At 36.9% G+C, this 15,551-nt stretch overlaps 2 protein-coding genes across 2 annotated transcripts; both read right to left on the reverse strand.

Moving 5' to 3' along the window:
• Positions 1-1,923: 1,923 nt before the first annotated feature.
• On the reverse strand, positions 1,924-4,298 carry LOC137745579 (transcription factor DIVARICATA-like). Its single transcript, XM_068485552.1, has 2 exons — positions 3,123-4,298; positions 1,924-2,737 (listed from the first exon to the last, which is right to left on the reverse strand). The coding sequence occupies exons 1-2, from the start codon at positions 3,539-3,541 to the stop codon at positions 2,242-2,244; spliced, it is 915 nt and encodes a 304-aa protein (XP_068341653.1). The 5' UTR covers positions 3,542-4,298; the 3' UTR covers positions 1,924-2,241.
• A 7,208-nt stretch (positions 4,299-11,506) lies between these two features.
• On the reverse strand, positions 11,507-14,470 carry LOC137745960 (laccase-4-like). Its single transcript, XM_068485991.1, has 6 exons — positions 14,304-14,470; positions 13,508-13,659; positions 13,168-13,412; positions 12,938-13,066; positions 11,932-12,864; positions 11,507-11,741 (listed from the first exon to the last, which is right to left on the reverse strand). The coding sequence occupies exons 1-6, from the start codon at positions 14,391-14,393 to the stop codon at positions 11,611-11,613; spliced, it is 1,680 nt and encodes a 559-aa protein (XP_068342092.1). The 5' UTR covers positions 14,394-14,470; the 3' UTR covers positions 11,507-11,610.
• Between the last annotated feature and the right edge of the window lie 1,081 nt (positions 14,471-15,551).

Here is a 15,551-nt window from a genome sequence, read left to right on the forward strand (position 1 = left end):
TGGTCCATTAGAATCTTACTTTTTGTCCATTTAACTAAACGGTCAAAGAATCCTTATCCTTATGACAATGTTTACTAATCAAGAACTAGGGTCAGGAGGAATCATATTAATTGGAAATTGGGATAAGCAGAAACCAATCGAAGTGAGACATTACTCCATTCCACTTGTGTAAACGCATCCTTATTGTCATTACCGAGTACTACGTGGGTGATTAACTGTTTCATATGCTCGATGATATCCATGCACAGGTGACTTATACAGTCAAGATCATTCCATCCACATTGCAAATTGACTAGCAAGAAGATCCTTTTTGTCATGAAAGTGCTTTCACGCATAAACAAAGTCAAGATGTTATTTTTCTCAAAGAATCCAAAGCCCCCATATGTTAAGGTCCAACTAAAAATTAAGTAATGCAGAAATTGACATAAAGATTGATTAGTTATAACATTATGATTTAGATGTCCCATGAAATACCATAGGAATAGGATTAGGGTGACTTTTTGAAGTTTTGCTTTATATGGCACAGTACACCTGAAGAATCATTAAACCATGATTCCTCTTGTTGATTACAATTGGCAGTCAACCAAAATCCAAGGCTATCCAGATATCACTGACAATTGGCTTGCTTTTGAGGGAGGGAGAGGGAATTTGAACGGTTTTTAATTTATTTTGTTGTACGGCTCTTTGTAGAGAATTATTTCACAAAATCAGAATTTCTGTTGAATTATTTGAGTTTTGAACATAAGATTTTTAAGTGCATAATAAACGCTCTTAATTACTTCAACTACAAGTTTATTACATTCCACAAGATCGTTTTTGAGAGAAATTACTATATTCATTAAACATACAATCAGATAAGGGGAAATGTGCATATGCGGCCGAGGGGGTAAACCACCATATGTGACCCCTCGCAATTTTTTTTCCTTTTAAACACTTATTATGTTAATCTTGCCTTTGTTTTTTCTATTAACTCTCGCACTAAATTCCTTTTGAGTTGTGTATTTTTCTAATATGAATGAGTATTTTGATTCCTCTCACTTGAATTAGTGGCTCTTGGTCTTAGCTTACGGTCAAGATTCGATCCAGTTAAGGGGCAGTCAGATGCATGATATAAAATCCTTCTTTACCGAAACGAATAAGGGGTGAAGAGATCCAATTATATTTTTGTCGCTTGAAGTAATCCACTGGACTCGAGCATCCATGACATGGATTGGGTAAAACCAAGCATAGTTCTTTTTTCTTGCATTAAATTATTTTAGTATCAACGTGACAAGAGAGATACTAACATTTCGTGACAAAGAGATAGTAATGAAGTTAATACTGTGATAGTTTTAAAGCACATAAACAGATTTATGCATGCATTTATACAAGCAGTGGTGGATGTGTATTGGTACCAAGGTGGTTCCAGGACCACTGAGTTCAGGAAATATACATGTAAAGATCTTTTGAGGACATTCCGAATGTTTGGTATGGATCTCTTTTGAGCCTCTCAAGTGTTTGATGTAATGTCTGCTAAGCATATCTCGATAAGTTGTATCGACAACACTCAACAATTTTCTTGATATTACTCATCAGATTGCTTCGGTATATGTCGATATATGTTGACATGTGCGCAACATAGTTTGACTTACGACGACAATCTCACCAAGTTTTCTACGAAATACCTTAGTGAATAAACTAAATTTTTTTTGTGTGTTTCCCGCTTTATTTATATCTAAAGTAACTTGCACTTTAACACTGAGACCCTCAAAGTTTGAATTTTAAATCGACCACTGGATATAAGTCATGTAACAGACAAGATACTAATGGAGAATAATAATCTCGGTTTCACTCAAGAATCTACCCGTTCCACGACTTTTGGGTTTTGATTCAAATGCTACAGTTATATACCGCAACGATGGTTTAACTGTGCAAAAAAATCTTAAAAGCAAATGGGGATGTACCATAAAATCACTTTTTGCAGAAAATTATACTTGATATAGAATATATATAAACAGATGCAAATTTTCAATCCCAGATTACTCTCTCGTTTCTGACTATTTACTCAAAACTCCCAAAGCACACAACCAGAACATTACAAGTGATCATAAAGCTCAAAGCTTCATGTAAATACGAAGATGAACTAACTGATCTTTTTGTAGAGCTAGGGACTAACTCAAGGTCCTCATCAACTTTTGTCCACCATAGGTCGAGTAACGCATCCTTCTCCCACTCCAAAACATCGAACTAATGCACGAACGTTCACTGATATCGCATTGATTGCATCTCAAACCTCGCATTGTAATGTCCAAACTGAGATCCATGAAGATTGCCACTCAGAAAACTTTGCTCCTCAAGCTTAGGTACGTGTGTAGATATCCCACAAAACGGTCCCATGAAATTGTTGTTCCCATTTGCAGAACCAACCAAATGCTGTCCCTCATCGGGTGATTTCCAGTCAATGCTCGTGCCAGTCAACTTCTGATGCTGGTGTGGCTGCTGCACCACGGTTGAGGAATGAGCCGATGATGGCGGGCTCTTAGTATTGTCAGGTGAGGCCGGTATCACGTCGGGGAGATTGACTGTTGTGATATCATGGATGCTAGATCTTCTCTTGTCCTTCCCTCCTGTGAGTTGCCTGATAAAGTACTTTTGTGCATGACTAGCAACCTGAGTGGGCGTCCTTGTGGTCACAAAATTTCGAGAGATGTTTCTCCAGTCACCTTTTCCATACTTTTTAAGGCCCATCAGAAATTGCCTGTAGTACAATATTTACAGAAGCTTCAACATCAAAAGCTGCAGCAGAACACCACTAGCAAGCAAATCCAAAAGCACTTTTCTATTAAGCCAATATTTTAAACAGAGTATTTACTGTTCATGTGTATATTAAATTGTACGAATTAAACCTAATTTACCAGATCAAACAGACTTTAGCCCTCAAAACATCGTAATCTCGGCTTAAGAAGCTCTATATACCGTTTAACTTTGTTCAGCTGGATTTTTAACTGTACTTTATGTTTATCTTCTAAGCTTTAATTGGTTTCAAGTAAGTAAATAAGGCTTTAAATCCCCGACATGGGATTAAAGCTCTCAACAAATACCAGGACAAATAAATATATCACATATTCAATAAGTAAGTGTACCTGTGTTCTTCTTCTGTCCATGGCACTCCTTTCTTTCTCTCCTGATCAGCGGGCCTAGTCGAGGCGCCTCGCTTTCCACCAACACTGTAAAACTGCTTCAACCCGTCAAATCCCTGGTTGTTAACCCACTCCAATGTGAAATTGTTACTGGTGTAACCAGGAATTGGGATAAGCCCGGCTTCGATATCACTGATATCTTCTTCTAATTCCTTGTACTGTTTGATGACATCTCCAACAGTCTTTCCGGGGATCATAGCCGCCACACTGAGCCACCGCTCGGGCGTGTCCTTATCGTATAAAGCGAGAGCATTTTCGAATAGCTTGTTCTCTTCTGCAGTCCAATCGGCTCCCTTGCTCTCTTGAAACAACCAATTGGAGTTTTGCAGATTTGGAGACAAAATTTCCATTCCTCGGAACATGGTTTTTTTCAAATAGTTTGGCCGATCTGGGCAACAATTGAATCACATAGCAAGTATGCCAATGAGTGTTTCTCTCTCCTCTCTCTCTTTGAAAGCTCAAAGAGAGAGAAAACCCAGATAGGAAATGCAGAGAAGTGGAGGTCCCTGTGACCAAATAGGCTTTAATGAAGGCGTAGTATTTGGAAAGGAATCTCGGGGGATTTAACGCAAGCACGGGTTGTGGAATCTGAAAAATACCCAACCTTTACAAAACCCAAGGGGAAATCCAATAAGCAAGTTCGAAAATATTAGATCTTGGATTGCCAAAGATAAACCCTAGACAGCCAATTCAGAAATACATCGAAAGGAGTAAAACCCAGATCAAGTTTCCAAGAAAGATGGAAGCTGGCAGAGAGAAATGAAAACTTCAGACGATTATAACGAAAACCCAGAAAAGAAAACAAGAACCCAATTAAGGAAAGTGGAAAAAGGAGAGTGCTTTTTGCATAGCTGAGCTGCAGAGGAGAAAGTTGATGTTTTCTTTTGCTGGGTTTGCAGCTTTTGGAGTTAAAGCTAGAGAGAAGAGGAGAAGAGCGAGAAAGGAGTGAACGCAGAAGGGGGATTGTGAGACTGAGCGATCTATGGAACAGGAACAAAGTAGAGAGAGAGATGGAGAGTGAAAGAGAGGTCAAGTTGTCGAATTCTGATTGGTGGTATGGGTTTGTGGGCGCAGCGAGTAGAGAGAGAAGGGGAAAGAGTAGAGAGAAACCAGGGAGAGAGATGCCCAACTGAACTAAATGTTGAGACTTTGAAATTGACAGCCTGTGATTCGCTGATTGGTGACAGAATGCGCATGTAGGCCTTTTGGTAATTGCGCACAGAAACAGACCAATTTATTTTTTTCCTGTAAAAAATCCCAGATAGAACTTTATATTATATTTTTTGAAAATGTGAGATTATTTTTTTGAACAAAAAATATTATTTACATTAAGAAAGAGACTGCTTAATGAGATTGCAATGATACAGTTTAAATTTACTTTTGATAAGAATTGAACTTAAAATCTATGAGAGAACTAATAAAGAAAAATACTACTGGATTGTAGTATCAAGTAGTAATCCTACACACATGGGCAAGGGATTATTAATTATTAATTAGTGTGAAAATCATAATTAATTAAGTGTGTTGAAATTCGTGAATAACTGTCGTTACAAGTGCACTTGCATATATAATGCCATACGCATGTACATTAGAAAAGTATTAGGGTACTTGTTAGGAGTACTTGTCTTTTAGTCGTTTTCTTCTTATAACTAATCTATAAACTCTCTTAAATTTTTACTAGTGCATGAAATTGAAGCTTATACATCTTATGGGTTTGTATATATGAACAAAGTCAAATAAATAACCAATCATGTTAAATTTCTATATAAAATATATTGTATTTCAACATATATATTGGTCCTTGCGATATGAGGTAACAAATATTTCAAATCAAATTCTAAAATCTTCTGAACACAAAACTTATCATGCCGGCCCTTGCAATTAACTCAAGTGGTAAGGTAAAATGGGTTCATATAAACCTGGGTTTATTTTCTGTTTTTTACTTTTTTAAGAACCAGCTAGTGGTTTCACCATAATAGTTCATATTTATACGGACCAAGAAGACTACGAGAAGCATTTTCGGATCTTTGAATGACACAAAAATGAAAAACCTCCTCAAATGACTATTTCATGCAAAGCCACATTCTCACGTCGACATCCCAACACAATATTGATGTATATTAACAAAAAAAGGTTTGTGATGAAGTGTTTTTATTTGGTTATCTCTAATTTCTATATAAAGTAGAGTGAAAAGGGACTAATTGCAGGAAAAGTTGGGAGTAGTAATTGGTTTGCATTATTGAGAAAGGAAAAAAGAAAAGTGGAAGTTTACCGAAAAGTTTATTAAACTATTTATACAAAAAGTAACTGCAAGTTTGTATTGCAAAGTGACACACTCGACGAGTAATGTCTCTTTGTAAATGGAAATTAGAACATTCCCCAATTTTGTAACTAACTATAGACTACTTAAATGTAAGAGAAATGTTAAGAGGACTTTCTTAAAAGTGGGACTCTCTATGAACACTGTGTCATCTCAAGCTTTTGACACAATGTTTTATAATGTTGACATAGAAATTGTCGTTAGACAGTGAGATGGCAGAGAGTCTGTGAAAAATTCCCTTAGGCCATCTCCAACTTATGGCTATGTTATAATTCTATGGAGCTCATATGTCATTATTTGGCCAAAAAGGCATCAGGCTGACCAAATGTAGCCTCCTCTTAGCCACCCAGCTTCTCAGTTGTAATAATTGATTGGGTAAAGTACAAAAAACTACCTCAACTATGGGTCAAATGACATTTTCATACCTCATCTTTTAAAATTGACAATGTCATACCTCATCTTATGAATTTGTGTCAATGTTATACCTTCCGTTAGCTTGGCTGTTTATTTCTCAGTTAAATGCTGACGTGGCTTGATTCGAGACCCATTTTTATTAAAAAATTATTAAAAACAAAAAAAAATCATTTAATATTATTAAAATATTAAAATAATAAAGAAAAGTTATTTAAAAAAAAAAAAAAACAACATCAATTCGTCCCTTCCCCCTTCTCTCCCTTCTCCCCATCTTCATCTTCTTCCCTTTTCTGCAACTGCAACCCAGAAAAACAGAAGAGGAAAAAAAAAAAAAAACCAATTTGTTTTCCCTGCTCCTCACCCCCTCTTCTCCCCACACCCACGCACCCAACCTCCCCACCTTCGCACCCCACCCTCTGCACCCAACCCCGCACCCACTACCTACAACCCAAAAAAAAAAAAAAAAAAAACCCAGAAAAAAAACTCATTCTCCTGGGCGAGGAGAAAATGGGCGGCAGGGGGGGTGTTGGGGGAATGGATGTGGAGGGTAGAGGGTGGGTGCGAGGGGGGTCGGACGAACTGGGTAATTTTTTTTTTTTTTTTTTTTCTTCTCTCTTCTTCTTCTTCTGCAGGTTGGGTGGGGTGGGTGAAGGGTTTCCCGTTGTTTTTTTTTTTTTTTTTTTCTTCTCTCTTCTTCTGCTTCCCTCTTCTTCTTCTTCTTCTGCAGGTTGGGTGGGTGGAGGGGACGGGTTTGCCGTTGTTTTTTTTTTTTTTTTCTTCTCTCTTATTCTGCTTCCCTCTTCTTCTTCTTCTTCTTCTTCTTCTTCTCCGGGTTGGGTTGGGGGGGGGGGTTTCCTTCCTTCTCTCTTCTTCTGCTTCCCTCTTCTTTTTCTTCTTCTTCTTCTTCTTCTTCTGCAAGGGGGACGAACTGGGTTTCCCATTGTTGTTTTTTTTTTTTTTTTTTTTTTTGTTTCCTTCTTCTTCCTCCTCCTTTCTAGGTTGCAGGGGGTTGGGTTTGTGGTGGGGGGAGGGGGGATGAACTGGGTTTGGTTTGGTTTGGGTTTTTTTTTTTTCTCTTCTTCTTCTTCTTCTTCTTTCTCCTTCTTCTTTTCTGGGTTGCAGGAAGATGATGGGGAAGAGAGAGAGGGGAGATGTGTGACAACCCGTTCCAAATTTTACGTTTTTATTTTATTTTAAAAGCGTGAATTTACGAAATTGCCCTAGAGGCAAGGACTTTGACTTCCGTTGACCATCGACTTGAGAGATGTGGGACTTATTCTTTAAGCATATCCTCGTAGTACTCTTTGGTACGAACGTATAGGCGAAATCCGTTTGCGAGTCCGGATTATAACGGTATACTTATGGACGTTTGAAATTGGTTATTTAAATATTTGAATTCCCATCTTGTAGGATTAGTGGACCAATTAAATTAAAGCGACAAGGAACCAATTAGAAAATAAAAGTGAAGCTTACAGCCAATCAAAAAGACCACTTGGATCCAAGGTAGGTGCACAGTCCTGTCGTACAGACCACTTTAGGTGGTTCCGACTCGTAGGTGACCCGCAATTATTCGCACAGTCTTCACGTGATCGTAGCACTAGAGCGTATATTTATATTACACCCAGGCCTGTCGTACAGACCACTTTAGGTGGTTCCGACTCGTGTGCAGGTATACTTATTGAGCTATATACTAGCCAGGATTGATGAGATATAGATAAGTCGTACAGGTCACTAGAGGTGACTCCGACTTATATGCTAGCCAGGGTTGATGAGATATAGATAAGTCGTACAGGTCACTAGAGGTGACTCCAACTTATATGCTAGCCAGGATTGATGAAATATGGATAAGTCGTACAGGTCACTAGAGGTGACTCCGACTTATATGCTAGCCAGGATTGATGAGATATGGATAAGTCGTACAGGTCACTAGAGGTGACTCCGACTTATATGCTAGCCAGGATTGATGAGATATGGATAAGTCGTACAGGTCACTAGAGGTGACTCCGACTTATATGCTAGCCAGGATTGATGAGATATGGATAAGTCGTACAGGTCACTAGAGGTGACTCCGACTTATATGCTAGCCATGATTGATGAGATACGAATAAGTTGTACATGTCATTTTAGATGACTCTGACTGATATATCACTTTGTATTGATTTAGTTTATTTGGCCTACTTATTAATGTATGGTGGATTTGATGGCAAATCGTGGTTTTGGTCATTTCTGAGTATGGTTTGGATATATGTATATATGTTGTACTGTCTTATGGAAAACGATACGGGTTTTACATTTAGGGGCATTACTTTTTGAGAGGTAGTAACTTTGGGAAGCTTGGTTTTATTGCTTACTCACACCTTCTGTTTGGTGCCCTCCAGGTTTTAACTGCTGAGTTTGTATCGACAAGAATCTGTGGCGAATCTTAGCATTGATGGATATTTTTGAGGGTATGATTCTTACCCACACTACTGTACCTTACTTATACTCTGACATCGCGTGTGAAATGGGTTCGCTCCCACTCATAGCGCACTCTGGTACTTAGACACTTTTAGATTCAAATTTATTCACTTTTTTATACACTATCACATTTTATGGCTTCGTCACCTTCCAGGTGTCGGCCAGCACAGCTCGATTCAGGGTCCAAGTGGACTTTCTGGGTCGGGGTGTGTCAAGATGCACGAAAGGAGAGTTTTGTTTTTTATTTTTTTATGTACTTTTTTATTATTATTTTAATATTTTAATAATATTAAATGATTTTTTTTGTTTTTAATAATTTTTTAATAAAAATGGGTCCCGGATCAAGCCACGTCAGCATTTAACTGAGAAATAAACGGCCAAACTAACGGAAGGTATAACATTGACACAAATTCGTAAGATGAGGTATGACATTGTCAATTTTAAAAGATGAGGTATGAAAGTGTCATTTGACCCATAGTTGAGGTAGTTTTTTGTACTTTACCCTAATTGATTCAAATTCAACAGCTAGATTTAAAAACAACCAACAATAGTTTAATTAAATTAACCAATAAATTTAAAATATAAAAACATAACACTCATAAATTATCGAGGGGCTATGTTTAACCCTTTCAGCCTTCGGTTAGAGATGATATATGAATATGATCTGACACTATTTATTAAAATAATTTTTAGCAGGGCTATGATTCTGTACTGGTCTATGTCTAGCTATTTCGGTCGGAGATAACCTTAGAATTTCTATTCTATGAGCTCTGAATTTGAAATCTCTCCTTTTTTATTAATATAATAGTTTGAACACTTTCCTTTCCTCTAATAATAAGTTTTTTCTTTTCAGAAACATCTATTTAATTTTTTTTTAAAAAAAATTAATCTGATAACTAGAAATAAGTATGAAGAAGAAAAATTTTGTGTAAAAACCACTTTTCTATAAAATATGTCATATTACTAGAGATTTTTTTTTTTTAATGAATTTATGGCCCCCAAATCAGGATTTTTTTTTTTAGGAAAACTAATAAAAATGGTTTAAAAACTTTGAGTTTTAACGATAAGGACAAAATAAAGGGTAAAGTGAATAGTATTATGATTGACTTTTTAGTGTAAAAATGTAATTTTTCGTTAAAGTGAAGCTTTTCGTTAAAGTTTTTTTTTTTTTTTTTTTTTTTTGCTTTAATTGCAAGTCATTTACTTGGTAGAGATCCGAGACATTATTAGGATTTGCTTTAATTCCAAATATGCGGCTGTGTTTGAGAGTTTAGATATTGAAGAGAGGTGATAAATGGATAACATTTTAAGGCAGTGACGAAAAATAATAAGGGAAAACTTAATATAACTTCAATTTTACAAGCCATTATTAGTTATAGTCCAATTTTGTTTAATTTTTGAGTTAGGTCCAGTAATTTATTGTCCCCATCACCTTATTTGTATTCTCTTACCACATTTACCCTTAAAAATTGACTAATCAAGTAATTATTGTTTTTTTTTAATTTGTGATTAAAGTTAATCTTATCCTTAATTATAGGATTATTTTTAGGGATTTAAATCTCATTTTTTCCTTCTCCTTCCACAAACCGTTCATTTTTCTTTTCTTGTTTCTCCCTCACAATATCTTTCTCTTCTTGCATTATTCTACCCAGCAATTTCTTCCATAATATTCATCTACTGCTCCTCCTCCTTCCATAAAGATGATCAATATATATTTGATTGGATTAAAAAAAGATTGCACTAGTCAATCTTATGCATTTAGGAAATAAAATCCTAAATGCCCCACCAAAGGAATAAACCCTCCATCCCCAGCACTCATAGTCACCAAACTGCTGCTCCACTTTGATCCGCGCCTTCCACCAATTTAGGTAAACAAAATTTTGTTTCGTTTTTTTGGGACAGAAGGGAGAATATCAAACAAATTAAGATGGCATCATAATTAAAGATCCCCAAACACCAAGGTACAAGCACAGAAACTAAAACAAATTGAATCAAATGGATATATAGAAACTTTGGCCATACGAGGAGGATGGATTGGGTGCGCCATGAATTATACACAAGGAGGATTGAAGATGCATAAATCATTCCACCAAAAGAGGTAGATAAAAATAAATTAATTAATTCCACCCAGAGAGGTAGAATAAAAACCCTTTTCCACCCATAGAGGTGGACAAAAACACATAACTTACGTCCATCTATCACAGGTTTTAATTTTTTTTATCTACCTCTCACAATTGTTTTACTTTTATTTGTGATAAACTTATCATACTTGTTGTCACATCCCGGCTCGGGGTCCACCACATCCCGAGCCCGCTCCACCACCGTAGCACGATATTGTCCGTTTTGGGCCCCGACCACGCCATCACGGTTTTGTTTCTGGGAACTCACACGAGAACTTCTCAGTGGGTCACCCATCATGGGATTGCTCTCGCGCGCTACTCGCTTAATTTCGGAGTTCCCATGAAATCCGAAGCCAATGAGCTCCCAAAAAGCCTCGTGCTAGGTAGGGATGAGAATATACATATAAGGATCACTCCCCTGGACGATGTGGGACCTTACACTTTTTGTATATGGATTTTTAAATTTTTTTTATGAGAAAGTAGATAAAGGCATTTGAAATTCAACTTTAACAAATTAAAATATATTTTTATTTTTCCTTTAAGGGGCAAAATGGACATACTAACAAATCAAATGAAATTGGACTTGATCTGGAAGTAAGTGATTTTTTTGGACTTGGATCCAAATGCCCCTAATAATAATGTCTATATATTTTAGTGTGGGTTTAATTCTCATCGATCTCTCTCCTCCCTAACATTTGATAATTTAATTCACTAATACTATCGTTTGTAAAAAAATAAAAAATAAATAAATAGGGAGATCATAAAAAGGAAATTTGAAAATCCCATTTCACAACTTTAAAATACATAAACAAAGACTTGCACATCCAAGACCAATACATATATTAATTCTTGAGAAAAAGAAAGAAAAAAAAAGTTTATATTATCAACTTCAGCAATCCAAAAATTAATTCAAACTTGCTTGAGCAAATTGTTTCATTCACTCAAGCAACAAAGCTTGAATCTACATATAGATAAATTTGTTTGTTTATTCATCCTCTCTTTTTTTTTCTTCTTCTTCTTCTTCTTCTTCTTCTTGACCATGTGTGTGCCCTTGAGTCTGCACAGCTCAATTTTCGTTAGGTTTCTCTACTTGCAAGAACAGAGGCTCCTTTTGGCTAGGTTAACATTTTGGGAGATCCTTTGGAGGTGGAAGAAGAGATTGATTAGGTCCTTTACCATTGTCCACCAAGAATGCCATCTTAAGCCCCCATGTTGTGTGCACTTCCAAATGGCAATGCATGAACCAAACTCCTAAAATTTATACACAAATTGGGGAGGGGAGAGTTAAGACCAACTAAAAACTGTATGCAGTGGTCATGTGTGACATCTCTCTACAACATGCGTGTGAATCCCATTAAATAATGGTGGATTCTACATGTATGTTGTGAGAAAGAGGTTACATATGAAAGTTTTTTAAGATGATTGAATGAATAGAATTTACCTGGATTATCAGCGATAAATCGGATAGCTGTCCATCCGCCGGATGGAACATTAGCTGTGTTCCTTTCAACAGGATCAACAAGATTGAACTTCTTAGGATCCGTCTTGGGGTTATAGTTCCCAACTCCCCTACCCACAGAAAAGAAATTGTATCCATGCAAATGGATAGGGTGGTTCTCAGGGGCTATAGTCCCAGTGTCTTGCAACACAAGTTGAACTGTTGAGTTATAAGCTAGCCTATAAAGCCTTGTCCCATTTGTAGTTGCCAAGCTTGAATTAGCCGGTGGACCTCCAGAATAGTTGAAAGCCGTCGGCGGGTTGCCGGGGAAATCCGTAGTAAAAACCCCACTTTTGTTGAAAAAATGTGCTTGAAGCAGAGCTGCGGTTGGCATAACAAATGTGACATTGTTAACACTAGCCACTACTCTGCTTCCATTACCAGCTTTGCAACTGGGGCATGGATTAATCCCAAGTCCAACTGTGAACAAAAGATTGTGATCGATTTTTAATGGGACTTTGGCTGGAAATTTGTTGGAATTTAGGGCTTTTAGAGAGTTTATGAAGCTGTTAGCAACTTGGGTTGCGTTTTGGGGAGGTGGGCTAGTGAGCGTTGTAGGTGTGCTAGCAAGTGTGCCAGTATAGTGAAGAGTGGCGGTGGCAGTGAGGTTGTCAACGGCGATTGGAGAGTCCATAAATGGCGAGGCTGCCACCATGTATTTGCCGGAGTTTTGATTGGCCGTGACTAGGGCATTGGTGGTTTGTCCCGGGGCAATCACAATGGTGTCCGTCTTGAAGGGTTTCACATATGTGGCATCTACTTCCACTATGGTCAAGTTGTGCCCTGCAATTTTGAAGAAGAGCTCCTCATTGAGCGCAGCATTGATGATTCGTAGAAGGTAAGTCTTGCCGCTTTTCACAGGTAATGTAAAGCCACCTGCATTAGTAAATATCATCAGTAATGTTCTCTTATCAAACAACATTTTATTTCTATTCAGAGCATTACGTACCTTCTGAAGAACAATTTGGAACGACGCCTGGATGACCGTTAATGGTGTGAGCATCTGATACATTAGGTGCTATACCAGATTTGAGAGCCTGATTGATCACAGTTTCAGTATCTGATTTCCACCATTCACCTGCAATTTTCATATTCTTAGATCAAATTATATAAAATCCCAAACATTGATCACCTTAATTGTGTTATTATTAGAAAGAAAGAAAATCAATTTAGTCTCACCTAATACCACATTTACTTCCTTGTGGGGCGCTGGGAATGGATAAGGCACCCCACGCTTGGGCAAAATTACAAGGGCACCATGGACGGTTGCCCTTAGCCAGTTAATATGTGCATGCCAAAGAAGTGTGCCTCTTTGCCCTGTGATGGTGAAGTTGTACACATAGCTTTGACCTGGGGGAATTGGACATTGTGTGATGTATGCTGGACCATCTGCCCAACCGGTTCGTAGTTGCCGGATACCATGCCTGCCAGTCCAAAAATTAATTTGAATTTTACTGTAATTTAGACGAATGATTAATCATAAAGTGGTATATGATTAAGGTGGCAACTAAGTTCTCACCAGTGAATGGAAACGTTATACTTGACATGGTTGGTAACTTTGACAAGCACATTATCGTCTTCCCTGGCATAGAGAGTTGGCCCCGGGAACTTGCCGTTAACGGTAACTATTGGCTTACTTGAGCATAGTTTAGTTTTATTTCTCAGCACCACCTGCACACATTATCAACATGACAATGGAAAAATCAAAGTTAATATTCTAAACTACTCTTAAGTCACAGGAACAGAGATTCGAACTTATGTACAAATTAAGAGAATGATGTATTACGCTAACCAACTAGCACAACTCACATCTTCATGTTAAGACTTATGATTAACTGAGTGTATTAAGAAAGCTAAGCAGTTAATTAGTTATCCAAATGTGTAACTTTTAGGTTTTGAGGGTGTACCAGCTTACATGTACTTTCCATTTTTGAGTAATAAATCCTTAACTTTGCACTACTTAAGTGGACTGGCCCTCTCAGCTAGCTTTAAATCTAAGAAATCCATGTCTGAGATTATATGATTTTGGTTTTATCTGAATTTTCCACTTTGACATTTCTATTATCTTTTCCACACTTATAATTTATCTATGCATGTATCAACAAATTAAAATCAATTGTAGTAAAATTGAGCATGAAGATCCTCATGGCCAGAACAAATACCATACATAGCAAGAACACAATTAGTGTATACATAGACGACGGCACGATTTCCATGCAGACGACGATGAAAGTCCGTCACCTGTGACCCTTTTTTGTAGTAATGTATGTAACAATAAACCATGTAGCAAGAACAACGTTGTTAACAGTACTTACATTAAACTTGTAGTGTCGGACTCTGCTCTCAACCAAAGCAGGAAGAACGCATGCCAGAAAAAGCACAAGAAATCGAATCGACCACACCATTTCTCAATACTCTTTCTGATTCTCTTTGCATTAGCTAGTGTACTAGTACGATAAACTTCGTTTCTTAATGGTTTTTGTTGCTATTGGTGTTGGGTTCATGGTCATGACTTGCCAGCGCAAGCTTATAAAGGGTGACGAGAGGCACGGCTGTGATGTCGTTTTTCCAGGGTAGGTGGACGATGGTAATCTATGACAAGATTCTTAAGCTAACCCAAGGTCTTCTCTGTGATTTCTTACATGTTACATAAAGTTTTTAATTTACCAGCTTCCAGCTGCATATTTCTGGTAAATGCTGTTTATAATATGCTTATTAAATTCCCCTTTATCTGATTTAATCCTTTTTGTTACTAATTTGGTTAATCGGGTGGACTTTGTTGAGTGTTTGGGACAACTTATACATTAAGTATATGGGTCAACCCAGCAGCTGGTGGGCCATTTGGATATGCTTATATTAGTGAGGTTTGTTTTTTTATCCATTCATTAGTAATAATTTTGAGTATATTTGGAAGCAAAGTAGTTAATACCAAATTTCTTATACATGTTTTAGCATAATTATGAACCTAATAAAGGTATCAATACTAGAGTCACCATTTTTTTTTATTAAATTTGTTTACCAAATAATGTTAATGTGTAAGTGTATGTGTCAATAACATGTAATATTTAAATAACATGTAATATTTAAACTAGCCCTAAATTTAAATCAATTAAACATTGCTGCATTATTGTGAACGGATTTTTTGTTTTCAGTGCTACTCTATAGACAAACCAAAACATTAGAACAAATTTTCAATTACCAGAGCGCAAAATGGCTTGAAATAGGCATTTTACATTTCTTGTTGGTCGGATAATAAATGAGTTCCCAACTTTATTCATCCATTGGAGTAAAATTCACATTTATATACGGCGAAAATGCAAAATAATATGTAAATGTAATGCCGAGATGCTCTCATTCCCGATATTTTAAAATAAGAAAAACAATGACATTCCCAAAGAAGCTCCGCTAGCAAATAGTACTCTTGCTTAAGTTAATAACCAAGTCATATTACCCGTTAATGTTAACGGGTCAAATTTGGGTTGGGTTGTATTACCTGTTTATTTGAACGGATTTGATACGACACAATCTGTTAAGATATCGAGTACGTTATGAAAATGATACAA

This window comes from Pyrus communis, chromosome 9 (genome assembly GCF_963583255.1).
Source record: "Pyrus communis chromosome 9, drPyrComm1.1, whole genome shotgun sequence".
NCBI classification, from domain to species: domain Eukaryota; kingdom Viridiplantae; phylum Streptophyta; class Magnoliopsida; order Rosales; family Rosaceae; genus Pyrus; species Pyrus communis.